The sequence below is a fragment of the Vicugna pacos genome, chromosome 17, assembly GCF_048564905.1.
Source record: "Vicugna pacos chromosome 17, VicPac4, whole genome shotgun sequence".
NCBI lineage: Eukaryota > Metazoa > Chordata > Mammalia > Artiodactyla > Camelidae > Vicugna > Vicugna pacos.
The window spans coordinates 19,175,327-19,203,046 of record NC_133003.1 but is presented as its reverse complement, the minus strand read 5'-3'; the positions used below and the strand labels follow the sequence as shown (position 1 = coordinate 19,203,046).

The following is a 27,720-nucleotide window of genomic DNA, read 5'->3' as shown; positions in this document are numbered from 1 at the left end:
TTTAAGACTCTGTTAAGGTGGGCTGAAATAAGCCAGCCTGAGCTATTGTGAGATTAGGCATTACCTAGGGCTGTTAGTTTGTTAGGGCAAATATGCCCAGTAAAGAATGTGCTTCATCAGTTGAGGGGTCACAGGCTGACATCTGAGAGCCCAGAAATGGGGGTCGTTGGACTTTAAAGGACATCAGCTGCCCCAGTCAGCCCTCCCTGTGGGTGCATCTAGGTATGTTAAGAAGCAGTCAATGGGATCCCGTGGGCCCTGCAAGGTCAGCCTGTGTGCAGCTGGACTGCGCCAGGCACTTCTGAGGTGTGAAGCAAACCCTCCCACACCTCCCCAGCTCAGAGAGACAGGCAGGTAATGTTTTGTGTTGCTAGTTCCTGAGAGAAGTAATATCAACTACTGCCATCTGGGAAGCCCGTCTACCCACGAATACAAACCGTGCTAAGTGTTTTGTGAGCGTTACCTCAAGTCCTCCTCACGCCCGCCCTGAGAGGTATTACTGCTGGGTCCGTGTTTCACCAAAGTGAAAGTTAGTAAGAGATTACCAGCTAGTCTTACCAGCTCATGACTCAGGTCTATCCACATCGCAAAACCTCACTGTTAAGCCCGTCCACCCCACCTCCCCAAGCACCCTCTTTAGCTGTTGTCAGCAGGTTCTCCATATTTCAACAAATGATTTTTGTGATGCGTGAGCCAAAAAGACCACTTTAAGCCTGTTGAGCAGGTTGCTGGGACCTAATAAACATGCGCAAACAAGTGTCTGACATTTAGAACTCTGCCTCATCCTGTGACGACATCTCCGAGGTAAACAAGCGCACCTCTCACTCTGGGCAGGAGGTTGGAAGCCACAGTGAAGGAGCCAGGTTAGCAGTGGTTTACTGATAGAGCGGTGCCCTGAGAGTTGACAGCTTTAACTTACTTCTTGTGCCCTGAGCCTGCACGTGACCACTCTTGGTATATTCAGGCACATACATAAAGGTAGACTGTGCCCGAGAATGAAAGCAGTCCAGAGACTTTTTAAAAGTTTTATTTGTTATTCACAAAAATCATATGCTGTTTGATATGAATGTGTGTATATTATATATACATTTATGTATGATTTGTATGTGTGCGTTTGTGTGTGTGAGTGTGTGTGGCATTGCATAGTTCAATTTTTAAATGGGCAAACCCACCAGGAATCTATTTCAGAAGTGCTGCTTAGACTCATGACAGTCTTAAACTCTGCTTTGCACATTTTCTGGCATCCTGTCGCCCACTGGAATTCTTAGCCCACCTTGATTTGCCTTGGCCCATTCGTATTCCCTGGTGCTAGTCCTTCCAGGATTAAAGAAAACATAAAGCATCTGCTATGTAAAAGTCAAATCCCCAAGGTGTGGCAGTCCCTGAGCCTATGTCCATCGGTGCCTGGTAATTGGGGTCTGAATTATACGGGCCAGCACTTGTTTTCATGGCTGCCCTGATCTCCCCTGCTTCCCAGTAGCCAGAAGAATCTTCTGAACTTGGGAGCCCAGACTGTCACCTGCATCAAGGCCTTTGTTGGCCATGTCCCCCTGTTCAGCCTTCAGTCCCAGTCCCAGTGAAGGAGAGCTGGGATCTTGAGAGTCACAAATCATTTGCTGGTGTCAGTATTCTCAGGGTAGAGGAAGGAAAGCCCTTGCAGTTTGCAGACTTCCCCTTGAGCTTGAGGCCAAGTGTAAAAGAAGAGAGCAGAATCTGTCCATGGCTGACGAGAAACCTGCCCCAGCTGCAGCGTTCGGGAGCTTCCCTGTGCGAGTGCTATGCACAAAGCCTTCCTTCAGGCGTCCAGAGGATGCAGCTGTGCTCCTGTGAATTCGTGAGCAGCCTCTCCAAGGCCCAGCGTGGCCTACATCTGGAACATGGTGGTGGCTTCTGCATTGTGAGAGGCTGAAGTTGTCCTGAAAGTGTCCTCAGAGACCCCCACGTAAGGGAGGCAGCCAACGTCTTTCACAAGTTTACAGAAGTTCTTCCGAAACTTCAAGCCTACGAAGGCATAGAGAACAGGGTTAAGGCAGGCACGCAGGTAGGCGATGGCCTCGGTCACCAGTATAGCGTAGTGAAAGCTGGTCATGGTGTGGTACTCCCAGCTTGTGCTGCGGATGAGCTTCACGAGGTTGAAGGGCGTCTGGGTCAACAGGAACACCACCACCACCAGGAAGATGATCTTCAGAGACTTGTGCTTCTGGAAGCCTCGGGCCTGAAACAGGGTCTTGATTATGACTGAGTAGCAGACAATCATGGCAAGCAGTGGCAGGAAGAACCCCAGGGTCATCTGGGTGGCCAGGACCATGATGGAAATCTCCGCGTTTTGATAACCACAGATGGCCTTGTCGAGGTAATGAACTTTGCCATAGATAATCTGCGGCAAGGAAACCAGCAGGGAGGTCACCCAGATGGACAAGCAGATGACCTTCCCCCAGGCCATCCGTTTGGCCTGCTGATTGTAGGCCTTGGTGGCCCGAACCACCGCCATGAAGCGGTCCATGGTGATGCAAGTGAGGATGAGCATGGACGTGTAGAAGTTCAGAGTATAGATGCCCAGCAGCATCTTGCACATGATGTTGCCGAAGACCCACTCATGGATGCCTGCGTAGGCCCAGAAGGGCAGAGTGCAGACAAACACCAGGTCTGCCAAGGGCAGGTTCATCAGGAACACGTCTGTCAGGCTCTTCAGCTTCTGGTAGAAGACGTATATGACCAGCACCAGCGAGTTCCCCACCAGGCCACAGATGAACACCACCACGTACATGCAGGGCAGAAAGAACCTGCTGAACTGCAGGAAGTGTTTGTGGTCCTGGCTGCTGCCGTTGGAAGCATTGAAGAGACTGTACTCTGCATAGTCATCGTACTCGTCCATGGTGTCTGTTCTGGTGGACCCCTAGGAGTCAAACCTCAGGGATTATATTTGGGGCGGGAGAGTAACACCTCCTATCTTCCCACTGTCCCCTTGCCCTCATTTATGGGGCAGGTAGTCATCTCCTAAATCCACCCACTGTTCTGCTCAGTAACAGCACAGCCCAGGATACTGGGGACAGCTAGTTCCAAGGGGGAAGTGCTCAGACAGGATGAGGGACGCTTCTTTAGCCCTAAACTTCTCAGGATCTGCCCCGTCTGTGAGACAACACATAACCAACCCCACGCACATTCCATAAAGTCCTGTGCTAAATGGTCTTGAACACAAAGGCCCCCAAGTGGTGAAATGGGGACAGTGTCCTTTTGGAAGAGCTGTGCTGCTCTTTGGTGGGGAGGGCCTGTCTTTATCCCTCGCAGCAGTTGCCCCCCAGCCTGTGCCCCATTCTCTGTGAAGTTGACCCCAGGACAATGAATGGCAAAAGCGAAAGCAAGTCTCCCCCTTCCAGGGGGTCCACCATTATGGAGACTCCTGGAGACCAAGAGGTGTTTGGGGATGACAGGCCCCTTCTGCCTGGGTGTGCCCCCATCCTGCCGTGTCTTCCCTGATGGGAAACAGGGTGTGGAGGAGCAACTTTGGCTGGGTGGCTTTCCTGACCAGGGAACCGGGTGGTTCTCCCCGCTCCCAGCCCCAGCCCTCCCCTTTATCCTCTGTCGCAGAGTGTGACAGTCCACCCTCCTGGCCTCATTTCCTGAAGACGTCTTTGATCTTCAGGAATCTCTTAAAAGACAGATTCGCCTGAAGGGAACGTTGCTTTAGCTTTTATGTCTGACAGTGTAGGGCTAGGGGGCTTCTTTAATAAATAGGATGTCAGGTGGGTGAGCTGTCACAGCCAGGCAGTGGCCAGCCTTCAGTGGGGCTGCTTGTAGCCAAGACCAAATAGCTGTTTTTCTCACCCGCAGGACCAGCTCATCTAGGTTATCCCTTCCCTCTGACCCTTCTCCTGGCCATGTGAGCCTGCTGAGGACCACGGACAGGGCACAGGGGTGATGCAGTCAGTGGTGTGGGAGCAGGGGCAGCATTGGCCTCAGAGGGCCGAGTCAGCCCCTGCCACCGGGACCTGCAGGTCCTCAGTGGCTCTTCCAGTGACCCAGTGCTATATCCCGCTGGCGCCTCAAGGAGATGTTTTAAGAAGAGCAGGCGTTTGGTTTAACAACGTCAAAATATCAGTTCACTAGACGGGGCATGTAAAGGGAAAGATGATCTCTCCTTTCTGAGCTCCTCAGAAACCTTTCTTTTCCTGATGCTGGGTTCTGACTGGAAACCATGTCAGCTCAGGTGCTGCCACCTCGGTCTTTCCTGGGGGCAAAGCACCCTTTCTCTCCAAAAAAGGACCTTGCCTTTGGGCTAAGATTGCCCCATGAAAAGTCCCTCCTCGCAGACCACAGAGCATTAGATCTCTGAGAGTGATAGGCCACCGGTAGACATGGAGTCCCACCAGCTCTGGGCTGCTTGGTTAAGTAGGTGAGATGATGTATGTGTGTTATTGCTTCACATGGAGACAAAAATGTATTTTTCATCATTTAAATATGAAACAGGCAGCTTTACTTTCCTTGAAAGTTATGTCAGACCTCCATTATTGTTTGACTTGCTCTTGCCTTAAAAAAAAGAAAAAAATTCTCCTATCGTGGCTGTTGCTGCATCCTTAGGCTGGCATCACAATTTCTTCAAAGGGCCCATGCAAATTCATTTGTAGTAAGTGGTAAACTTAAATGATATTTAACAGATTGGAACTGCACAGTTCTGCGCAGGTAGAGTATTAAAAAATTGTACTTCCCCTTCCAGAAATGTTAAAACCATGCCTTTCTTTATCTCCTACAACCAAAGTCCTATGCTGATTTCTGAAAATTAAAAAGAAAGTAATATACACAACTTTGGAGATAGTATACATGTCTGATAATAAATAAATAAGCAAAGTCTAATTCAGACATAAAATAGAATATGACTGAAATGTTTAGGAAATTCCATTAATGATTTTGGAAAATACAACACATTAAAATTGCTCTAAATAATTTAAGTACAAAGTAGATATGCACAACAAAAACCAAAAAAACGGCTGCTACATGACAACAAATAGATGACAAAACGAATGTAAAATTGACCGTGATTTTTCAACCTTCTTTGATCATAAATCCCTTTGAGAACCTCATGAAAGCTGCAGACAGTTTCCCTCAGTAATAGTGTACATACATGCCTGCAGTTCTGGGGATTCGTGAACTGTATAAATTCCACTGCTCCATGTACTCTGGACCTTGTTTAAGAATCTGTGGCAAGCTATATGATTTTTACTATATTTTTTTAAAACATAGAAAAATGACCAGATTTTATCAGCAGTTCATCTCTGGCTGGTAGAATCAGGGGTGACCTATTCCCCTTCCTCCTTTATATTTTTCTGTATTTTACAAAGTTGCTTTAGCTGTACATTGACTTATATGGCAAAAAGAAAATAAACCCTATTCTGAGATAACAGCCCGTCTTATAAAATGGAAAAGAAAAATAGAAAAAGAGATTAGTCAGTCAATAAACACAGACAGTGATTAGACTCTCCTTATCTCCCGCGGAGGGTCTGATTGTGCCATTTCTATTGGTACCATCTTACGGGCAGAGCACCTTGTGCCCAGAACCAGGTTGTCATTTTCTAATCTAACCCTCATGGCAGCAGATGGTAGAGATGGAGTTTGAACCGAGAACAGCTGAGCCCGAAAGCCTGGGCATTTGACACCAAACCATGCTGCAGACAGAGCTCTGAGAGCCCCACCAACCTGGGGTTAGCCCCTGCCTTCTAACTATAAAGAGAAAGACAAGTGACTCACCAGCAGAGATGCTCTGTCAGCTTGTTCCAGAGAGCAGGTTGCTCAAGCAATGTGTGCCTCTACCGCTCTGTAATGTGGTTCTTGTTTCCGTTGAGTAATTTTTAAGAGACCTCGGTTGGTGATGATAAGACACCCAGCCCTCCCCAATTTTGCAGGTCAGAATCCACATGACCAGCCTGCACCTGAGTAATTTGGGGGGTCAAAGACATGAAGCAGTGGCACTGATGCTGCACACTTCCTGCAGCCTGACCAGGGACTTATTCTTCTGCCAGGACTGGAGAGAGTTTTAATTTGCAAACCTTTTGTAAACCTAAGGGGAGCAATAAGCAGGTCTGGCACTAGCAGTCCATGGAAGATGGTGGCATTTATACCCTAAAATTATTTCATTCACTAGTCGTACATCCATTTGGAGCAGTTTGGGTCTGGGTCAGTGCAAAGTCGATACTCTGGACTGGGTTCTGTGTGTGTGTGCAGCTCCAGCATGTGTGACAGCCCAGATCCTCATAACAGCCCTGAAAGTAGGTATTACCCCATTTTATAGATGAGAATACAGAGGACCATAGCCAAAGAACAGCCCCACAGACACAGCTAACAACTGCCACTTCCAGGGTACAAACCTAGGTCTCTGTCATTGACAGACCAGTGGATCAGATGGCTTCTAAGTGACAGGTCTGTCACAACTGATGCAACTCTGCCTCCTAAACCCACACCACTCAGGCAGTGCTCCCGGCCCTGCTTGTCCTGGCTGGAATCAGCAGAGAATGGGCTGAACCAGACACTGAAGGGGAGGTGGGCCACAGCACCCAGCCTTCTGAAAGCAATCTCTTGAGACAAGAAATCCATTCAGAGTGAGCCAGTCTGACATTTTTGGAATCTTTAAGCTTTGAGAGATGAGTTTTTCCCAGGGACGAGCCAACTGTGTCATTTGGGACGAGTTCACGGGATGGCGTTAGGAGAGCCTGAGCCTTGTCACACACACTGGCTCAGCCGCGCTCTTCTCTCAGCAGTCACTTCCTCCGTGGGGAGAACCAGGCTTCGGCCAGGGGCCCCCCGTGACCATGTTCACGCGCATGCTCAGGAGATGGGGGTGATATGTGTTGTCATAACCATTCTCCAGTGAAAAGTTCTTTAGTGGAAAACCTGCAACTAAGTTAGAGGTGTGGAGCCTTTCACAGTTTGGGGGCCAGAAATTTCTTTCAGCCACTTTACAGAGTGCCTCTTGTTGTCTTCCAGCTTGTGCTCATCGTTTTTCTTTGAAACAAAACTCTAAACTTCTTAAGGGCAAGTGCCCAATCATGTCTCTTGGGTTTTTTCCTGAAATATGTAAACGTTCTCTAAACAGAACCGGGGGGAGAGTTAAAGGGCCGTGGCAGCTGTCCCTGCTGCGGATTCTCACAGAGTCAGACTCTGAGCTCCTGACACTGTCCAGCCAGAGCCTTGTTCTGAGGATGGTTCCAGGGCCCAGGGGGGAGCAGCGGCAGCTGGGAGAAGAGTAACCCGGCGGTGGTGGGCGATGGGGGCTGTGGAGGATGAGTAAAAGGCCTCTCAGCAAAGCAGCCTCACCGGAGGTGCAGGGCGATGGGTGCGGCTTGCTAACGGTGCCCCAGGGTCCGTCACTAGGACAGGCAGGGGGTGCGCGTGTTACCAAGTAATCAGAAATCAAACCCAGAAGCACTCTCCTTCACTTGGTTTTTAGGCAAAAAGGAAGCCACTGACAAAAAGGAAAACTACTAGGAATTTACTTTAACAGTAAAATGAAAGGATGCACCCAAGCCTCACAGTGACTGTGGTCTGTGGCATGACTCAGCCTTTCCTTCCAAACGCAAGCTGTTCAATCAAACCTTCTCGGCCAACAGGCGTGTCTTATATCTGGCTCTGTCCGACACAGTGGCAGCTAACTCCTGTGGCTCCCAGGCACGTGAAGTGTGGCTAGTGCAACCAAGGAGCCAAGCTTTTAAGTTTTGTCTTAATTCTGTAGAATTTGAGCTTCAGCTCAACTGACCATAGGCTCAGGTACGGAAACTCAGATGGCCAGGAAGGGGTGACATGCCATCATGTACAAGAGGCCACCGTAGCTAGCAGTAGGCACCCACGGCCAGAGCAAGAGAGGGGGATGTCACTTGTGGGCAGGAGTTTGTCTCGCATCCTGAGAGAAACGCCTCAATGGCAACAAAAGGAGATAGGGTGCCCTCTACTGGCCTTGCCTTTGTTCCCTGTCATTCTCAAACTTCAAAATCCTTTGACATCTTCCAACAGTTTCTTGAATATTTTCTACTGCGTCCCACAGTCAGAAATACATTTTACATGATTACCCAGGTGTGTATGTGTGTAGACGTAAAGTCAGACAAGAGCCTCGTAAAACAGTACTTACCCTTACCACATCAGGGTGATGCAAAAATGTGTTGATATTTTCTATTATATTTTATTTCTTTTAATATTCGTCATAACTTACTAAACTGATTCACAATTCACTGAATGGTTCATGACCCATAGTTTGAAAAGCCAGTGAAAGGAAACTGTGTCCCTAATCGTTACCTTTAAGACTGCATCACCCGCCCATGCACACCCCTCCCCCTTGCTCCTCCCCTCCCCCATACAAGGCCTCAGCCAGGGCTGCCAGGGTCTGCGGGACCTACCCTGAAATACTTGCAGGTAATCAGGGTTTGTCTGTGTTGTGATGGTCATAGAGGTGGGGAAGTGGAAGAGGAGAGGGAATTAGGACATCTTTCATCCTTTATGCAGGAGAAGTGAGAGAACCAATCACAGTTTTCAGAGATTGTTCCATCGTATTTTAATTATCATTCTCATTTATGGTATTTGCACTTTAAGGATGAAAGCAAATGAAACAAGGCAGGCCTAAGTGGCCTTGGCCCCGTCTCCTCTTCCCCAGCCGTCAAGCGGGGTTTAGACTAGATGGTCTTGAGCTGCTTCTCACACTGACTTTCTATGATGGCGGTGAGGGATCTGGAAACCAGTGGTTGGGAGATGCTAGGCTGGGAGAAGTTTGGATGGGGGCTGGGCTGGGGAGGGGAAGGAGCAGAGAGTGACGAGGCTTGCCTTTGGTGGTAACCTGCACTTCAGGACATGTTCATGCTGCAGCGTCCCTGGGAAGAGTTGGGAAGGGTGAGGGCAGGAGCTGCCGGCCAGAGGGAGCCCTCCTCTTTCCCAGCCAGTGGGCTCCGTAAAATGCCTTCTCCAAGTCCTTTAAAACTTACAGCCTTTTCAAGCCAGCAGAACCTAGAGTCCATCTGGTTCCATCTTCTCCTCCCATTTACAGACTATCAGCCTCCCGACGTGGGACCCTGTGTGCTGATAGCTAACGGGCTGTGTTCTCGTTTCTGGCATTTCAGAGACACCACATCAAACTCGCTAACCCCTGAGGACACTGAAGACATGCCTGTGGGGCAGGATGCTGAAATCTGCCTGCTGAAGTCGGGAGAACTGATGTAAGTTACACGTTCCTGAGCTGGGCTTCCCGGGGTGTCAAGTTTGGGAAAGAGGGCCACCAGAGGAAGAGGCCTGGCCTCTCCATTGCCCAGTCTAGGGCTCAGATTGTCAAGTTCCACCACTCCAGAAAGTTCCCCCTGTCCCTTTATAGTCATTCTTCCCTCACCTCCGTGCCCTGTGTTCTTCCTCTTTAAAAATAACTTCGTTTTGTAAGAGTGATACATTTTTCTTATAGAAAATCAGGAAATAGAGATAAACACACCACTTTGGTATATGTCCTTCCAGTCTTCTTTATACTAATAAACATAATTTTCCAACAGAAACAAATACCCTACGTTTTATTTCATAGTCTTTTTAAACTTAATATTGTATGAGTATTTCCCCACATCCTTCTTTTTCTCCAGTGTTATGACCAATGGCTGCATGAGTGCATTACTGTCATTGAATAAATTCAGTCACTCAGTCACAGATACTTACTCAGCACCTACTATGTGCTAGATACTGTTCTAGGTCCCTAGAGTACATCAGTGAACAAAACAAAGACTCCTGCCCTCGTCTTCAGTTTACATTCCAGCACGGATTGACAGGCAATAAACATCAGTAAATAAATAAATTATATAGTGTGTTACGAGGTGGTGCCTGCTTTGGAGAAGAAACAAAGAGTAGGATGTGAGGGAAGGAGGTTCACTTTTAAGTAGAGTGACTCTAAGAAGATAAGACTTGAAGGAGTTGCCATGGAGATATATGAGGGAACAGCATTCAAGCAGAGGGAACAGTCGGTGCAGAGGTCCGGAGGCAGGATGGTTTCTGGCATGTTCAAGGAACAGGGAAGGGGCCCTTGTGGCTGGAACAGAGAGCAGGAAAGAGAGTGCTCATGTCAGTCACATCAAGGCTTCTTGCCTGTTGTGAGGACTTTGGCTTTTAATCTGAGGGAAATAGGAACTTCAGAATTAGGTTTGGAACAGAAATGTGACTTAATCTAATTTACATTTGAAAAGGGCTCATTCTGTTTGCCTTGTGGAGAATGACTAAGGAGGGGCAGGGGCAGAAGTAGGGAGACCAGTAGAATTTACATTTATGATGTGAGTCCTGTAGACAACTGGCTTCTTTTACTGAAGCTTATATTTGAGCCGAGATGGCAAACCTCTGATTTATTTTTATTAACATCTCCTTTGGTGAGACTGAGTATTGTCTTCTCACTGAACAGATGAGGTGGAGAAAGGTTTAAAAAAAAAAAAGATTAAAGGCACAGTCCAAGTAACTGGGTGCAAGGGGAGAATTCTGGAACACAAAATTATAAAATGACCCGCATCAGTGGGGCATCCTGACAGAGTAAGTAGTGCAGGAAGATTTCCTTGTTACAAGAAAGACCGCTTTTCCAAAATGGACCCCTCTGCCTACTCTCAGATTCTTGGAAATTGTAAATATTAGTTAGACAAGGCCTTTTGTACCATAATTGGAAATAAAGTTTAAATTAACACATGGAAAAATGTCCCTTGGAATTGGATTTTCACGAATTACCTGCCATCAGAGCTATTCCTTAGAGCGTTTTGGCTTTTTAGTCATTGATTAGTCATCTTATTTGTACAACTTGGGGAGTATTTATTTCCATCCACCTCCGCATCTGTGGAGCTGACAGAACTCTCAGCACCACAACTCATTTGCTGTGCAGTCTTCAGCAAGTTGCCTACCCTCTCTGAGTTTTAGTTTCCTCCCCTGTGTTCAAGGGGACAATAATCTTTTTCTCCATGAAGAGCAGTTTGGTGTAGTAGAAACGCAGTGGAATTGGATCGGAACTGTGTCGACCTGTATCGAGTTTCCTCATCTTTTTTAATATTAGCTTACTCATGTGTAGACAGATTTTCAGGACAGGATGGGGCGCCACTCAGTCGAGAGGGCCGGGTTGTCCTCTAAGGTAATCCTCACCTGGGCCATGAGGCAGGCATAGTTGTCCCTGTTTGCAGAAGAGGAACGTGAGTCGGGCCTGCGGCAGATGAGAAGTGAGGCAGGTACCAGCACCAGGTCCTTCTAGCTCCACATTTCCCATTCTCCAGAATGGGACACTGTGTCCCGCAGAGAAACTCCCTGTCCCCAAACCATTTAAACTTCTGGAATTGGTTCTTAATCCACCCAAAGAGAGTTAGAACCCCAAGAAGCCGTCTCCCCAAGGCCATCACACTACCCTGCCTTGAAGAGTCTGTGGTGTTTGTGCTTAAGGAAAGTCAGGGTGCCCGCTTGGAACCTTGCAGCAGTCCCCAGATTTCCACCAAAAAGAGGGACGACCGAAAGGGTAGGAGGTTTCTGATGGTGAGTGTGCTTTCTGCTGGTGCTAAGTAGGTAAAAGGGGAAGGCAGGGAACTGGGAAGAGCATGATGGAGGGGAGAGAGTGGACAGCTGAGCGGCAGGGCACGTGCTTCCTGTCCAGAGGGGCGCGGAGCAGCCAGTCCATCCTCTCTGTTCCAGCCGGCTTGCGGGGACCACACCAGCTCCTCGCAGACAAGGACTGTCATCTATAGTTTTTATTTCTGTGTCCCCAGTGCCTGGAGCTATGCCAGGCACGTAGCTCAGGAAACATCTGTTGTTATGAGCTGCACATCAAGTTTCCTCCCATCACCGAGCATGTCGGTCATGGTGACCCAGGAGTCATCCTCCCAAGAGCCTCCAGGGTCACCTCTCAGCCACAGAGAAGCGTTTGGCCAGTGGGCTCAAATGCTTTCTCCACTTTATTTACGTCTCTCTCTGCATTTGTATTGTAGGATAAAATTACCCCTCACAGTGGAAGAGATCGCCAACTTCGGGGAAGGCAACAGGGAGCTGTTCGTGAGGTCCAGCACCTACAGCCTCATCCCCATCACCGTGGCCGAGGCCGGCCTCACCATCAGCTGGGTCTTCTCCTCCGACCCCAAGAGTATCTCCTTCAGCGTGGTCTTCCGGGAGGCGGAGGACACGCCACTGGATCAGTGTAAGGTAAGGCCGGCTGCCTGCCAGCAGGCCCTTGCTCACACATCAGGATGCCTGGGCAGACCTTATCTGGAATGTTCTGAGAGGGACACGGAGAGAAACCAGGGTGGGAAAACCCACTGGGCTGCATCACGCAGAGCAGGCAGCACACCTGGGCTTGTCCCACCTGGGGAGAGAAAGACCCGGGGCTCAGGAGAGCTGTCTTCTGACGTCTGAAGGCCACTCCTGGGTCAGCTTCTGACTGACCTTGGGATAGGTTGGTAGGTGAAACTGAAAGGAATCCAGATGTGTGACTCAGCTTCAGGATCACTTTAACAGAGCCGTGCAGAGCAAAACCGGTCACCGTGGGAGGTGGTGACCACGATCTCTGCTTCCGGGTATGAGCTTAGGGTGTTCAGCATCTCACCTCAGAAAGGTCAGTAGAGTCACAGAGCCACCATGTCACGTAGGCAGTTGGGCTGGAAATCTTGGTGGCAGATACCAGTTCATAAATTCCTAAGACATTCTCAGCATAGAATATTGACAGTGGCCAGGACCGTAGTTCTCAACCTTGGCTCCACATTAGAAATACCTGGGAAGCTTTTTTAACCCCACTCCTGAGTCCACACCCCAGACCACTAAATCAGGGTCTCTAGCTGGGATCCAGGCCTCAGTGATCCCAGGCAGCAGCCAAGGTTGAGAGGCCCTGGTCTAGATCAAGGGGAAGAAGTCAAACTAGAAAGGATGAGGTGGAATCCTGAGCACAGGACAGCGAGCAGGCCTCCCTTCACTGTGGGACAAGGAAGAGGGAAGGTATGAATTCCACGCCTGGATCTCTGCAGGGAGGGGGCCGAGGAATGATGGCAGGAGAACTGATTTGGGTGGAAACACAAGTTCCATTTGAGTCACTGTGAGTGAAGGAAAGGTGAGGACAGTCACTCGTGCTAGAGTGGAGCTGAGGGGAGATCTTAGGCTCTTAATACAAAATCTTCAGTTCCTAAGAATGGCAAGAATCAAGCTAGAGAAGAACAATTTGAAGTCAGGTGAAAGAAGACTTCTGTGAAGTCTCTGCAGTGACATCCACTAGTCCCTCAGGTGTGTGGTCCGCTGAGGGGCTCGGGCAGGGGACGGCCCAGAGCCACAGGAGGGCCAGGCTCCGGCACAGTGGCCACACAGATCACTGCTCCCATCTGGCGGCCACATGGAGGGACATGTGTTCGTCCGGGTTTGCTCTCCTAGCCCCCCAGAGTTGGCCTCATTTATTGGAGTCTTGTGCTGGTTCTTATTTAAGGACTGTTCTGCCCCTCTTTTCCTTTTGGGGGCTCACAGCCACACCACACACACAGCTTGGAGCCCTTCCTTCCTGAGTGGTTCTGAACATCCACCTAGGAGGTCCCAGGGCTTGTGTTTGGAGAGTGGATTCAGACTCAGTCCCGCCACCTGGGCACACGTCTCAATCCGAGGCAGGTCTTAGTCCCAATTTGCAGATGAGGAAACTGAGGTGCAGAGTGGCCCACCTAGGCAGCTGGTTGGGCCGCAGCTTCACAGTGTGTTTGTTAGCTCTGTACTAACAAACGGCTGCGCTGCCCACAACTCACCACCAGCACTTCCTCTGTTCGCCTTGTATTCCAAGGGTCTGCCAGGCACCTAGTGCTGCATCTGCTCAGTCACTCACCCACCTAATCCTCGTGAATTTGGGAGACCGGTGTGGTTCCTCCCAGCAATAGGGAGCTCAGGGACCCACAGGAGCTGTCCTCACCTCTAGCTCTGTGCGGCCTGGAGAGTATGACTGCCATTGTCTTTCCCACAGTGAACACCAGGGGGCAGAATGGGCCCATCTGCAGGGTGAATGAGAAGGGCGCTCAGATGCTTCTCTGCCTTCACAGGCCAATGTCACCAGCCAGCTGTAGGGGTGGCTGTTATTTTTGCCTGAGGTCCCTGGACAGGCATCAGCCTGGAGAACCTATTTCCAGGCTAACATCTTTAGCGTCTATCCTGGGGACTCCTTTGTGATCCCCTGACCAGCCTGGGCCTCACAGGAAACAGCGGGACGCAGTGCAAATTGCAGCTTAGGTTTTGTGATTATGCAGGTTCAGACACAGGGAACTGTGCTGCGTACTTGCACTTTGTTCACAGCCATTTATTGAAAATCTGCTCTATCCTGGGCTCTGTATGGCCCACTGGGCATAGACAGAGAAGGGACAACAAGGACTCTGCCATTGAGGAGCTCATGGTGTGATCGGAGAGAGACAGCTGTGATTCCAGGTGGTGCCTGTCCTGATGATGCTGGGGGGCACCAAGAAGGGCGCCTAACACAGCCTGGGGGGCAGTGATTAGGGCAGGAGAGTCCTGGGCCAAACCAGGAGAAGCCGACGGGAGGGGAAGGGAGCAGGGCATGGGTTAGAGAAGCGTCCAGGCAGAGGGAACAGCACAGAAGGCCAGTTCCATCTCTAAGGGCACCATCAGACGTGCCCCACCTGGGGCCATCCTCTCTGAGGGACTTCCTCCATCAAGGTCGTGTGTCCTTGTCTGGACACTGAGATAGCGGTTGTGAATTTGGGAAAGCACTTGACAAAAGAAACAGTAACTCAGGGACTTGAGGTATGCATATGCAGACCACCGGCCTGAAGGCTGGGACAGAGCAGGGAATAAGACCCAGGACCTGCCTCTCTCTTTGGCCAGAGAAGCTCAGAGGCACCGGGAGGGGAGCAAAGGCCCTTGACTTTCTATTTTTTAAATAGCTTCATCAAGGTATAATTCACATACCATGTAACTCACCCATTTAAAATGTACCACTCACTGATTTTTTTTTTGGTATTGTTCACAGAGTTGTGTTGTGTACCATCACCTCTGCCTAATAATTTTTGACCGTTTTCATCATCCCAAAAACCAAAGAGAAGCCCTGTACCCGTTAGCAGTTACTTCCCAACCACCACCGTGTTTTCTGTCCTTGTAGATTTGCCTGCTCTGGACATTTCATGTGAATGGAATCATACAGTATGTGGCCTTTGGTCCCTGGCTTTTTCCACTTAGCATAGGACCTGGCTTTGTGCCAGGGTTTCAGGTCACTTGAGTCCCTTAAGAAATCAGTAAAACCAACTTGGACTGTTCTGCAGCCATATCGCATAAATCAGGGCGTGGCCACCTGGGTACCGAGGCTGGTGGGAGATGCCCCACAGCTCGCACAGCAGAGGGCGCTCTCAGGTTTACTTCAGAGACCCCGCCGCCTTCCGTCTCCAGCACCTCGGCTGCTTGAGCTCTGATGCCAGAGCTTTTGTTAATCTCCCCTAGGTGTTTTGATTGATTGGATTAAAATAATGCAAAACAACCTTACAGATTTTGACCGTGGTACAAAAAACAGGCCCTGGAGCGAACAAAAAAATCAGAGAGTAGAAAGTTTTAAAGAAATGAAGAGTATTATCTTAAGCACGTCCTCTTCAGAGGATGTGCCTTAACGAGCTCTTGTTTTCTGCTTTGTAATCAAACCTGAGTGGGAAGATTGCGGTGCGGGGCTCACAGGCGTCCCTGTGTAAACAGCAAGCCTTCCCCTCCAGCACGTCCTTCCTGCGTGTGCTTGCTGAGGTGTCTTAGGCCAGGCCCAGAATTTGTAGGTTATGGATGACAGAAACAGACCCAACCACTCAGCCTCCCAGGGATCCCCGTCCCCAGTGGAATCAGAATATTACAGAACGTTAATGGAACCTGATGAGATAACGTGTAGAGGTGGCTGCTGCAGAGCCTGCACATAGTAGGTCCTCATGCATCTTTGTCCCCTCCAGGCTTGCCTCAGGCCCATCCTGCTCCCTCACCACCATCACCTTCCAGCCAGAGCAAGTGTGCTACAGTGTCAGGAACACATGGTGTGCTCTTTCTCACTCTCCCCACCCCATACCTTTGGGATCTCCCTTTTAATTTTTCTCTGGCTCATGTGTTTAGTTTCCAAATATTTCAGGATTTTCAAGACAGCTGCTATTTATTTCTAACTTAATTCCATTGTCAGAAAACACACTTTGAATCTTTTTAATCCTTTTAAATGTGAATTGTTTTTTAATGGCCTAGAATATGGCCCATCTAGTGAATGTTCCAAGTTCGCTTGAAAAGAGGGTGTGTTCTGCTGTTGTTGGGTGGAGTGTTCTATAAATACCAGTTAGATCAAATTAGTTGATGGTGTTCTTCTATTTCCACATTGAGTTCCTGTCTACTGAGTCCATCATTTATTGAGGGGTATTAAAATATCCAGCTATAATTATGAATTTATCTGTTTCTTCTTGTAATTCTACCACTTTTTGCTTCATGGGTGTTTAAGCTCTGTCTCAGGGCATAAATGTTTAGGATTGTCCTCTTGATGAATTGACATCTTTATCATTGTGAAAGTAGCCCTGGCCATATCCCTTGGTATAAAATTTACTTTAATATTAATATAGTCAATCCAGCTTTCTTTTAACTAGTGTTAGCATGGTATATCTTTTACATCCTTTTACTTTTAACTTGTTTGTATCTTTATGTTTAAATAGCATTTCTTGTAGGCATGGTGAGGTTGGATCTTGCTGTTATCCAACCTGATAATCCTTGCCTTTTAATTGGGATATTTAGCTACTTACATTTAATGTGATTATTGATAAAGTTAGGTTTGAGTCTCTCATCGTACTGTTTTCTGTTTGTCCCACCTGGTTGCTGTTTTCTTTTCTTCTCAAAGCAGTAAGCTAGGGCAACTGTAGGGCCCACCTTGTTCTCTCAAAAATCACAGCCCATCATTGCCTGATGTCCAGTGTCTTGAAAACTGTTGTTTTGTATATTATGTCTAACTTTGGTTGTTCCTTGGGAGGGTAAATCTTAGCCATTCTCCCATGCTTTTGAATATGTTGAGTCCCCTGCCTGGAGCAGCCAGACTTCCCTATAACTAGCTAAATTGCCCAAGCTCAGTGTTGTCTCTTCCAGAAAGTCTTCCCTGATTCTGCCTCTCCTGCCTCCCACTCAAGGGCTGGGATAGGTACCCGTCCCCAGTAGTCCTCTAGTGACACTCTCACCCAAAATAATTGAATGTTTTCTTGTCTGTCGTTGCTATTAAACCACAAGATCCTTAAGGGCAGAGCCTTTTGTGGGAACTTACTTCACTTTGGGAACTTTGTGGTCAACGTGTGGGGTTTCAAAAAAAAGGCAGCTGTATTCAAGTTTCAGTTGAAAAAGTAATCACAAATTTATAACTATATTGGATTCAGTCATTTTGTACAGATTGAAAAATGTTTAATAGTAAAAAATTAAAACTGAATTTAATAGAAATTGTATTTCCAAAAAGGGAGCAACATTTAATTTTGTAAAAAATGAAAATGGTCACTTGTGGCGCAGCGTACTGCATTAGGAACTCGACATTGCTTAAGATGTTACATGGTCTGTGTGACCATTCATGGATAGTCAGTCATAAATGGGAGGTTTAGGGATTCTTAATGAGATAAGACCCTCTGGGTGTGTGTCCCTTCTAAAATGTGTTTTAAATTTTGGTTGGCTCTGTCTTATTTCCTGTTTCTTTATTTATTATCATATCTATAGTTTTAAAATATATCTTAGCTGACTAGCAGGTTGAAGACTCTGCCCGTGGGGAAGAGGTTGGCCATCCAAAGACCTCAGCCCTGGCTCCTCCCACTCACACCATTTGCCCAGATTTGGCCTCTGACAGTGAGGCCCTTAGACCATGTCCTGAGAAAGCAAATGTCTCCTGGGGTTAATCTCTAATTTCTCAGGGGAGGTAGAGTGTACACTTGGAAAGATGAAAGGACTCTGGGGCCCGTGGACCGACTAGGGCACAGCCAGAAGGAACCTGCGGTAGGGCCAAGTGAGAAGCCACAGGTGGAGCCTGGAGGAGAGTGGGCCCAGCAGCTTCACAGAGTGCTCGGCCGATGTGGAAGGAGGGCTCTGCCTGTCCTGTGAGACTCCCAGGGGCAGCACTAGCGCCAGCTGGAGAGAGCCGGACAGCATTTCACCTAGAATAAGTCCTAGCTTCCTGAAGCCAGAAGGGGGGCTGCTCCTCCAGATGGTGGAGCCTTCTGTAACTGGCCGTGGTCAGAGGAAGCTGAGGACCACTCTTTTGGGATGCTGACCAGTTCCTGATTCTGGATGCAACTCATCCCCACAGCCTTGACCCATCATAAGTTAGCTCAAACCCGGGCGTGTGGAAGGCACCACACCACTCCTAGGGGCTGAGCCCAGCCCCAGCCCTTCTCAGCTGTGACCTCAGACAAGGTGGGCACTCCGTCTCTCTGGGCCTCAATTTCCTTCCCCAAAATAAAGGGTCTGCCCAGAAGGTCCATGTGCCCTCTCAGCTCCTGTGACACTTTTTTTACCTGCTTTTGCTCCCAGGTGCTCATTCCCACCACCCGATGCAATTCCCACAAGGAGAACATCCAGGGCCAGCTCAAGGTCCGCACCCCGGGTATCTACATGCTCATCTTCGACAACACCTTTTCCAGGTAGGAGCCCCCTTGTTCGTCAGCATCCAGGTAGATCCACCGGGCACCTGGTCTCAAGAACAGAGGCAGACATTGAAAAGAAATTAATTATCAGTACTTCTTTGACTTTGGACCTACACTATGATGTTCCAGTGTCTGTTATAGCTTGTGTACTTACATACAAGCTATACTTAGAGTTAGACTTAGAGTCTTTCCACATGTCAGGTGTGTGCCCCGCCCTCCACTCTTACTTATTCACTTAAGCCCCACAGCATCCCAGTGCAGTAGGGACTATCTTTTCCCTCATGTTACTGCAGAGGGACTGAGGACCAGAAGGATAAAAGAGTAGCACTCCCAAGCCACACAGCTAGTGGTGGAGCTGGATTTCAACCCACAGCTCCCACCCGGTATGCTCTCCTGCCTCTGTCTGATGTCCAGAGTCCCACTGCCCAAACCAAAGAAGAGCTCAGTAAATGTGGCAGAAGGACTGGGTGGATGGATGGACGGATGAGAGACAGATGAAGCCTAATAAAGAAGCCTAATAAAGCTTAATATACTCAGGACTAGAACTGTGAGGTGAAGCCCCAGGGCTCTCTTGTCATGGGAGTGAAGCAGCAGGTACCATCTCTGGGAAACACTGTTTCAAAGCATCAGATTCAGGTCCAGGAGTATATGGCTTGTGGGGCAGGAGGGTGGGGATGTAAGGAGATAAGGCTGGAGGGGCAGCCAGGAAGGGAAGTGGGAGAGAGGACCAGCACTGGTTGAGCATCTGCTGTGAGCCAGGAGCCTGCTTCATGGAGACATGAGAACAGGGGTGGTTAGGGTCACTGGGCACCTGTCCCTTTCATGTCTTCTGGCTGCAGCATAAGCCCTGAATTGGGGCTTGCCTTTTATAAGACCTGCCTTATCAGCGTCCAGCCACATCCTCTCTGAGTGGGGCCTTGAGCCAGCAGCCACAACCCCCTACATGAGTGCCCTTTCCAGCCTGCTTGGCTTTGAGCAGAATAGCTTAATAGGACACTCTAGGGAAAGCTAGAGCGCCACCCCTCACCACTCTAGGCCTTGAACTCCCAGGGCTTGTGGCCAAGGGCATCCACCAAAGGAGATGTTAGAAGATTGGGCTTCCCAACTTGCCCCTGCCCTGCCCCTCCCCCTCCCCCACACACCCCATGACCACAAACACACCTCAGGTGAGCAGGACTCTTGGGCACAGGCCTCGCGTGTCCAGAGAGCTGCCTTCAGACCAGGCGTGGGCCTGAAGCGTCCAGGGCGGCAGGAGGGGCAGTGGTTAGGAGGTGATTGGAGGCCAGCTGGGCACAGGCTCTGCTCTTCCCTCTGTGGGTTTTAGTTGAGCCCCAGCTTCCTCTGCAGTGACAGCAAGCATTTTCACTACCTTGCTGAGCCCTGGTGCGGGCTGCCCGAGAGGCCAAGGAGGGGCCTGCTGAGGGCAGGGTGCCATCCCAAGCCCCAGGCCGGCTCCCAGTTGCCACTGAAAGTGGCCGTGGTGCCAGGACACACTGTGGCCATGGTGCATCGAGGTCATCTCAGGGGCCTCCTCAAGATTTCTGAAGTATGATGGCAGAACGGATTTAGATGCCCAGTCAGAATAAAATCCCAGTTTACCTCCACCACGTGTGTCCTCTCCATGCCTGCTCCATCCACACCCCAATACAGTACAGTCCAGACCACCTGGACCCCCAGCCCGCCCTCCCAGGCCGCTTCAGAGCAGCAAGGTGGGGAGGGTTGTTCATAGTGTGGGACCGAGTGGGCACTTGTGTACCCAAGCCCCAGGAAAGACCATGGTGGTGTCCCTAGGCCCCCTCACCCTTTGAGACATCTCTGCCAGCCAGATGGGAAATGGAGGTGAGGGGCCTCGGCCTCTGAGCAGAGGTCTCCACACAAAGGCTCCCCGTGCCCACCCCGGCCGGGTCACTGCAGCCGCTGCCCCTCGGGCTCCCAGCTCTCAGAGTAACACCCTTCTTTCCATTTCTGTTTCCTCAGGTTTGTCTCTAAGAAAGTATTTTATCACTTGACAGTTGATCGGCCTGTGATCTACGATGGAAGTGATTTCCCATAGCCTAAGCACCTGGATTTTAATAGTTTCACATTATCCATAGGAAACACTACTCTTCCTCACCTGTCACATAAAGCACTAAAAAAAAAAAACCCCAAAACCAGCTGCTCTGAAGCTATCCATACCAACTCTGCAACCCTGGGAGACAGCCCTTGGGCTGCTTCTTGGAGCTGCGTTGTTCTGAGCCCTGTATTCTCAGTACTGGGCACTGTCACTCTTAGCCCCGTGGCTTACTCTTAGGGCTCAAGCAGCATTTCCATCGGCTTCTCCTGGAGGCACAGTTGGTTCCAGTCCTCCTGTGGAGAGTTTCCCAGGCCAGAGGTGATCCAGCTTCTGTCCATGGAGAGACACGGCCCCCTGTGCCCAGCCTGGCCCAGGCATTTTGGGTGGCCATGAGCCAGGATGCCCAGGCCAAACCCTGTGAGGCCCTCGAGTCCTCCCAGGAAATGGAGGCCACAGTGCCATTGTGAGAGTCAGGGTACCTGAGGGCCCACCTGAGATCCTGGCCAGCCTCCTCCCATCATGCTCCAGCCCCTTCATGCCCCAGGGAGGCTGGGGCTGCTCCAGAACTCAGCCATTTCAGAAGGGCCTCTAATGCACTTTCCTCCTGCCCTCCTGTCTGGGCAGTTTTATCCTGGAGCAAAGCCCTTTGCTCAGCCAGGCCTCTCAAGAGCTCAGAACATCACCCTGAGAATTGGAACTGAAGCTGATCCAGGAAACAGAACCCACCTACTGAGGACCCGTGGTGGCTGTCTATCTGCAGACGGCTAGAGCCCAGATACTGGGTAACATCAGCACCACGACCAAAAAGCAGGATTGTGCATGGCCTTTAGGGCTCACTCCTCAGCCGACAGCCTGTCTTTGCTTACGTCAGTAAGAGCTGCCTCGCCTGAAAATATGTTTACTAATGATCATAATCAGGGTAAGAATCGCTTTTAAAAATTCGGATTTCTTAACAGTCTTTGGTAACTCAAGTGTAAACGGGCAGAATTCATGAATTGCTCTTTGGCCCCTCCTCCTCACCTGTCAGATCCCCATACCCTGTTTGCCCACTTCCTGCTGCTCAGGCTGCACCTGACACCCAGGAGCTGCCTCCCTTTGGGCCAGATGAATCCTGTTTCCTTTTCTGGGACAAGAAGGAGATAATCTTCCTGTTCTCTGTGGCCCTTTTCTCCTTTCACAGAGAGCTCACCTTTGATGGCCTCTTTATGCCCAGTGCACAGAGGCCAGCGCCTGCAGTCAGGGCCCAGGTACGTGCCCAGGTGAGCAGAGCATCTGACAAAGTGGCCCCCTTTGGCCAGGGACAGGGGAGAGGGCACCAAGCAGGGTGTTAGGATCTGAGCACTGAGCTTAGTCCCTGGCTAGCCTGGTGACTAAGTCGAGTCACACCACCTCGAGGCTTCATCTCCTCATTCACGAGCCTGGTCTGACCGGTTTCAAAAGCTTGAGAATGGGTTCAGCTCAGACCCCACACCTGCCATGCACCAGCAGAGAGGACCTATGGGGCAAGCCTTGGAGGAAATGACTTTTGCCCTGGACTCAAATCTTTCACTTAAATAGGAGACGGCCACTCCCGGTCACTCTAAGTGGGGCTTGGGGCATGGTGAACAGGACCTTCCAGAGAGGGCAGCCCAGAGAAAAGCCGGCCCTCTTGTGCCCTTTCTCCTGGGAGCAGCTGCCGCTGACAGAAGGCCATCAGCGTCTCTAGCATCTCCTACAAGCAAGGTCCTGACTGTGCCCAGCACCAAAATGGAAATGACCAGGCCCCCAGGACTTCCTAGCCTCCTGCATGTCCTCCTAGACATGCCACACAGCCTGAGCATTGTTCCAGGGCAAGTTATCCTGCCTTTGAATCTACTCACCCTCTTGGAAAGAATAATCAGAGGTAGCAGCCTCACCACATGAAAGAAACTAAATAACAAAAGAACCCAGAGCAGCCTGGAATCTTCTTTTGCATGCTTAGCCTTCCTGGGATACAGTGGAAACTCTGGCCAAGTCGATGGCCTGCTGCTGGTGTCCCCAGCATCACGGACAGCTGAAACCAGCATTTCATGAGTAGCTGACGTGTTCCCTGAGAATGGCCCAGGACGCTCCATCTGAGACTGGCTCTGAACCTCTGTCACTCAGCCCAGCAGGGCACCAACTGCAGCTTAAAAAAAACACCTGGCTGTTGAGAAGCAAACCCAGAACGACTCCCCCAGGAGAGCGGGGGCCTGCGTGCCAGCACCGCAGACGGTGACTGCCCGCATGCCAAAAGGCCCTCGCTGTGTTCAGAGCCCTGCCTCCCACCCCCGGTCCTGCCCGGCCTCTGCAGCGTGTTTATTTTTTGTGCTGAGCGGACTCTTGTCCTGTGTTACTTTGCTATGCGAGCTTGGGTGTGCTGTGCACTGTGCAGCTAGAGAACATCTTGGCCTATTTAAGTACGGCTTATATAAGAAGCTTTACTCTTACTTTAAACAGGTTCCCAACTTTATTGAGGTTTGGGGTTGGGGTATTGGTATTTTTTAAAGATGCAAATGACAATGAAAAACAACCATCGAAAGTAGTGGTCCCAGCCAGGAGACTGAATTACACTAGACATCAACAAGGAGGAAACATCTTTGGGATCCCAGATCACTGTTTAAGAGAAAACAAAAAGCAAAAACCCCAGCAGCCCCGCGATGGCCCAGCTCTCTGAATGACAGTCACTCTTTGGTATTGGTACTAGCCACCTTGCTCACCACTGCCTCGGAAGCCACTCATCAGCCTGGCTGGAGAACACCGTCTCTGTCAGGCACACTCATCCCCCACAAAGAGGGTGTTTGCGAGCAGGCGTGGCCTCTCCAGAGCACTTCCAGCTGGAGCCCGCTGCCCCCCAGGTCGACCAGACCAGGACCCAGTGAGGAAATTCTCAAGCAGGAATCTGGAACTGAAACATCGCACAGGGTGTGGAAAGTAGAAATGAAAAGCCACATAATATAATTCAAAAATAAAGGGGATGGGTTTTCTGGAAATTTTCAGTTGTCACCCACCTTAGGTGGTGAAGCCATCTGAGACCTACATGAAAGGAGATCCCCATTTGGGGATGAACTCTCCAGCGTCTGTTTTATGACACTGGTTAGATGTCCACTGATCCAATTCTATAGGAGTCTTATTTGTTTAAAGCCCACCTTGGTGACTGTACGTGGGAGAATCCCATCCTTGGCTCAGAGTGTCAAGAGTGAAAGCAGAGCCGCCGCACGTGGTGCTCAGAACCAAGGGTCGCCCTGCGCAGAGGCTGGAGGCAGCCGTACACGTTTACAAAACACCCTAAAGGTGCTTTTCAGTGGGACCCTGGGTAAGTTTTCCTCATTTCATTGCTTCTTCCAAGGAAACAGGAAAGACTAAATTAATAATGTCTTTTCTCTCTCAAGCACTTTTTCAAAATAATAATGAGTATCTTTAAATCTGGGGAGACATCTCTGATAAAAGGCCTTCCTTAGGACCTTAGGACTAGTGCTGTCCAGAGACGCTCCTGCCCCTGGTGGCTGCCGAGCCACAGCCAAGCCTCCGTCGGATGCTTCCCAATCAGAATTGCACTTTAATTGACTAATCCTCAGTTCTCGCGGCCTTATAGGGATAGTGGTCTGGGAGCCCGTCTCATTCCTATCTGCCAAAGAAGTACCCAGAAGCACATCAAATGCCAACACTCAGCCTGCACGGTGGGGGTGAGGAACTTCTGTATCAAAGCATACTCCTTATAGCGTCTGCTGCGCCATTTGGGAAACATCTTATTTTTAACCTCAGGATTTAAATAAACACTATGACGTTGAGAGTAGTGTCTTCTCTCGTTCCACTGAGGCATGAGGTGAGCAGTTTGAAGTTGCAACACCAGAGTCGGGGTCAAGCTGTCCCAAGAGGTTGCCATGTGGCCTGTATCTGGACCACGGTCTCCTCGAGACTGTGATCAGACCTGCCTGAGCCCATGCAACCCTCCAACCCACCACCCTTCGCCAGATGAGTGTCTACCCTCAGCAACACTGTCCCCAGCACCCCTGCCGCCATCCACACAGAGCACACTAAGCAAAGAGCACCCTGATTTACCTGGGTAATGGGGTGGGAGAGAAGGTCATGGGTGGCCTGAAACCATGATTAGTCAATCTGGGTACAAATTAGGGGGAACTGCCAGGACGTGGCAGTGCAGGGGAGCAGCAAAGAGCCTGGACACTGGCCCCGAGGGGAGTGTCCCAGTCACTCCTCCCCTGGGCAGGTCCGTCGGCACACACTTCACACCTCAAACCTGGGATGACAGGGCTCCTTCCCATGAGTGCCTGGTGCCCCGCAGAGCACTGCTCGGCCCCCCTTCCCTCCGCCTCCCTTCAACCCTCCCCCTCAGATTCTCACGTGGCCTCGGCTTTCATCGGTTACTCAGGAATAAGTTACCAATGTCTGTAACCGTGTTATTCCCTCAAGGGCCAGGACCTGTTTCTCATCCTCGTCTCCGCCCTTTTCCTCCCCCCACAGCATCCAGCCCTGTGCCAGGCATGACAGTGCTCACCCACCTCTGAATCAGCGAGGACACTGGTCAGCTCTAGGCCACCAGCAGTCCCACTGGCCAACTTGGCCAGAGATAGAAGCTCTGGAAACCCCCATGACAGAGAAGAACAAAGGGCCACACTGCAGAAGAGGTGTAGGGAGGTGGAAGTGAGCTGGTCACTCGACCCAACCCCACCCCCCACCTTGTAGTAATCACGCCCTCCCATCAAGCCTCTTGGACGAGTAGCTTATCCAAGTGCCCAAAACAGCCTAGCAGGAGGATTTCTTTGTTAATAAAACAGTCCCTCCAGAGGCTCGGTGGCCACGTGGGCTGGGGGCTGGAAGGAGAACTGACGGGGACACGTGGATGTGCAGGCTGCTGCTTCTGGGCTGGGTTCCGGGGCTTCTGTTCCAGAATCCCAGCGCACCTCACCCCACCTGCTGAACTGCCAAGTAGCCCGAGGTGACTGAAGTCCGCTCGAGGTTTTCCAAGTCCCACACTCAGCATCTAGGTATCCTGGCCCATCTCGGCAGCCACAGGCTCCAGGCACTCAGTGTTCTGCCTCTTGCGGCTGGGCCAGCCCAGTGGTGCTGAAGGATGTCGAGGTTCCCCACATGACTCAGAAGGACACCCTGCTGGGTCAGCCCTCTCAGTATGAAAATGCGTGGGAAAAATCTGACAAGAGGAGCCCACCACCCATGCACATCTGAAACGCAAATAGATGGTGAAACCTGTCACCCGAGATGAGAAAACGGACTTTTTTGGAGGGATCGGTTAAAGCTGAAGCCATCAAACCCCAGGGGAGAGCAGAGCTATTACGAAAGCCATTCAAAGTGGGCTAGGGTTCAAAGAAAGGTCAGCCTTTTATTTTTCCCACACCCGCTGATTTCTGAAGCAAGATGGTAAAGCCATCAGCACAAGCGTGATCACCAACCTCTGGTCTTTGATGTGTGTCCCCTCGCCACTCCCCCACCCCCTGAACTCTGTGGGAGGATCGAGGCTGGTGTTAGTTTTCTCACTCCTCTTGGTGTTTGCGTACCGAGTTAACGCAGAAGTGGCAGCCCCACCTGAAGCCTGGAATGAGTTGTCTTTTTAGCTCAAGAATGAGCAAAGGGAGCCAGGTCCTACCAAGCGTAAGATGCTTCCCCAAGGGGGCCTCATTTCCAGAGTAGGTTTGGCTTCAGGCCTTTGGCCCCATGGAATTATCAAAGGGAAGGTGATTTCAGGGAGGCATCCTCAGCTTTCCACTCCCAAGGAGGCCTCCGACTGAGCCCCGAGGAGAGAAGGACACCATTCCTGGGAGGCCACACCTCCATCTGCCAGGTCAGTGGGGTAGGCACTGGCTTCTCCCTGGCATGAGAAAGGAAAGGGGGTTGGGGGAAAGGGGACTGAAAGGACAGGAGAGCAAAGAAGGGGTGAGAAGAGGGATCAGCCGCACGAGGGGCCTCCCTGGAGGCCTGGAGGAGGGCCACACCGCAGGCGCGGTTAGCAGAAGCCACCTGTCTCACTGCAGGAAAGGAGCAGTGGGGAAATGGCAGGCTGACTGAACAGATACCGAAGGCAGTGACTGCAGACACGGAAACGAGAATCCAGTTTGTTCCTCTGTCTCTGAAGCTGGCTTCAAAGCCCCATGTGCTTTCACAAAAAGGCCCTGGGGTGTGGGAACAGCCTGAGCCCCCTAAGTGGCCTTTGTGCAAGAGACAGTGCCCATGTGTGAAACCAAAGCTCTTTGTAGAGACAGCCCTTCTCCACCAGCAGGGACCCCCACAGAACAGTTGTGTGTTCTGAGAAAGAGGATCACACGTTCACGCCCCCAAGATGGCTCTGTGGAAGAGGGATAGGGACTCATCAGTCCCAGATCAGGCCTACAGCCTCCTCTGTTATCAAGGGCTCAGGTGTTAAGCTATCAGGAAAAGCCCAAGACACACCCAGGACTCACTTTTGCTCTAGGGCCAAATTGTTCATTTATTAAGTGTCAGTAAATACAAAGCAAGTAGCAAAGAATTTCTTAGAAGAAAGTCCTCTTATTTGGGTTACCTGGTGGCATAAAAAATGCAGTGCCATGGGCACTCCCCATATCAACTCTGGCTCATCAGGTCTGGTTCACTCACGAGTCTGCCAGGTGATTCTGGTGGAGGTGATCCACGGACCACCTGATGATCACTGCTGTATCACCATTTGTGTTAGAACTCGAGGAGAGGGGTAAAATGAGCTAATGGATCTGTCTCCTAATTTAACTCTCCCAGTGACCCTTAAATCTTGGAACCAGGATCTTCCCTCAGTCCATTGGCCCAAGCCCTAGGATGCAGAGATGGAAATGTCGTTCTTGGAGAGGAAGATATTTCTAAACGAATCACCTGGTGTGAAACTAATCTACAGGTAAAATATTTTTACAACCACAATTTTTTTTGTTACGTCTTGTATTTGTATTCAGGGGACACATTGCTAACTGGTGGATCATTTGTAAATGGAAATACATTCCTTTCCCCAACTCCAAAGTAGTTCCATATGTGTCCACAGTTTAAGAATCAGAGGAAGAAATATGAGTTTGGTACCAAAGGGTTTGAGTTAGGGGACGT

At 50.1% G+C, this 27,720-nt stretch overlaps 2 protein-coding genes across 5 annotated transcripts in view; one reads left to right on the top strand and one right to left on the bottom strand.

Moving 5' to 3' along the window:
- The window catches only part of FYCO1 (FYVE and coiled-coil domain autophagy adaptor 1), a 68,951-nt gene extending 44,514 nt beyond the window's left edge, over window positions 1-24,437 (top strand). For all 3 annotated transcript variants that reach the window (XM_072941119.1, XM_006200780.4, XM_072941120.1), the window contains exons 15-18: window positions 9,093-9,188; window positions 11,946-12,156; window positions 18,484-18,593; window positions 20,574-24,437. In XM_072941119.1, the coding sequence (XP_072797220.1) occupies window positions 9,093-9,188; window positions 11,946-12,156; window positions 18,484-18,593; window positions 20,574-20,649 (493 nt within the window). In that variant the 3' untranslated portion in view covers window positions 20,650-24,437. The remainder of the gene's footprint in view (window positions 1-9,092; window positions 9,189-11,945; window positions 12,157-18,483; window positions 18,594-20,573) is intronic.
- CXCR6 (C-X-C motif chemokine receptor 6) lies at window positions 1,059-5,810 on the bottom strand. 2 transcript variants are annotated; one of them, XM_006200717.4, is made up of 2 exons: window positions 5,743-5,810; window positions 1,059-2,896 (listed from the first exon to the last, which is right to left on the bottom strand). In XM_006200717.4, exon 2 carries the CDS (start codon window positions 2,873-2,875, stop codon window positions 1,865-1,867), a length of 1,011 nt encoding a protein of 336 aa, XP_006200779.1. In that variant the 5' UTR covers window positions 2,876-2,896; window positions 5,743-5,810; the 3' UTR covers window positions 1,059-1,864. The 2 variants fall into 2 exon arrangements, with proteins under 2 accessions (XP_006200779.1, XP_072796892.1); XM_072940791.1 differs by lacking the exon at window positions 5,743-5,810 and adding an exon at window positions 3,399-3,600.
- Window positions 24,438-27,720: the final 3,283 nt, after the last annotated feature.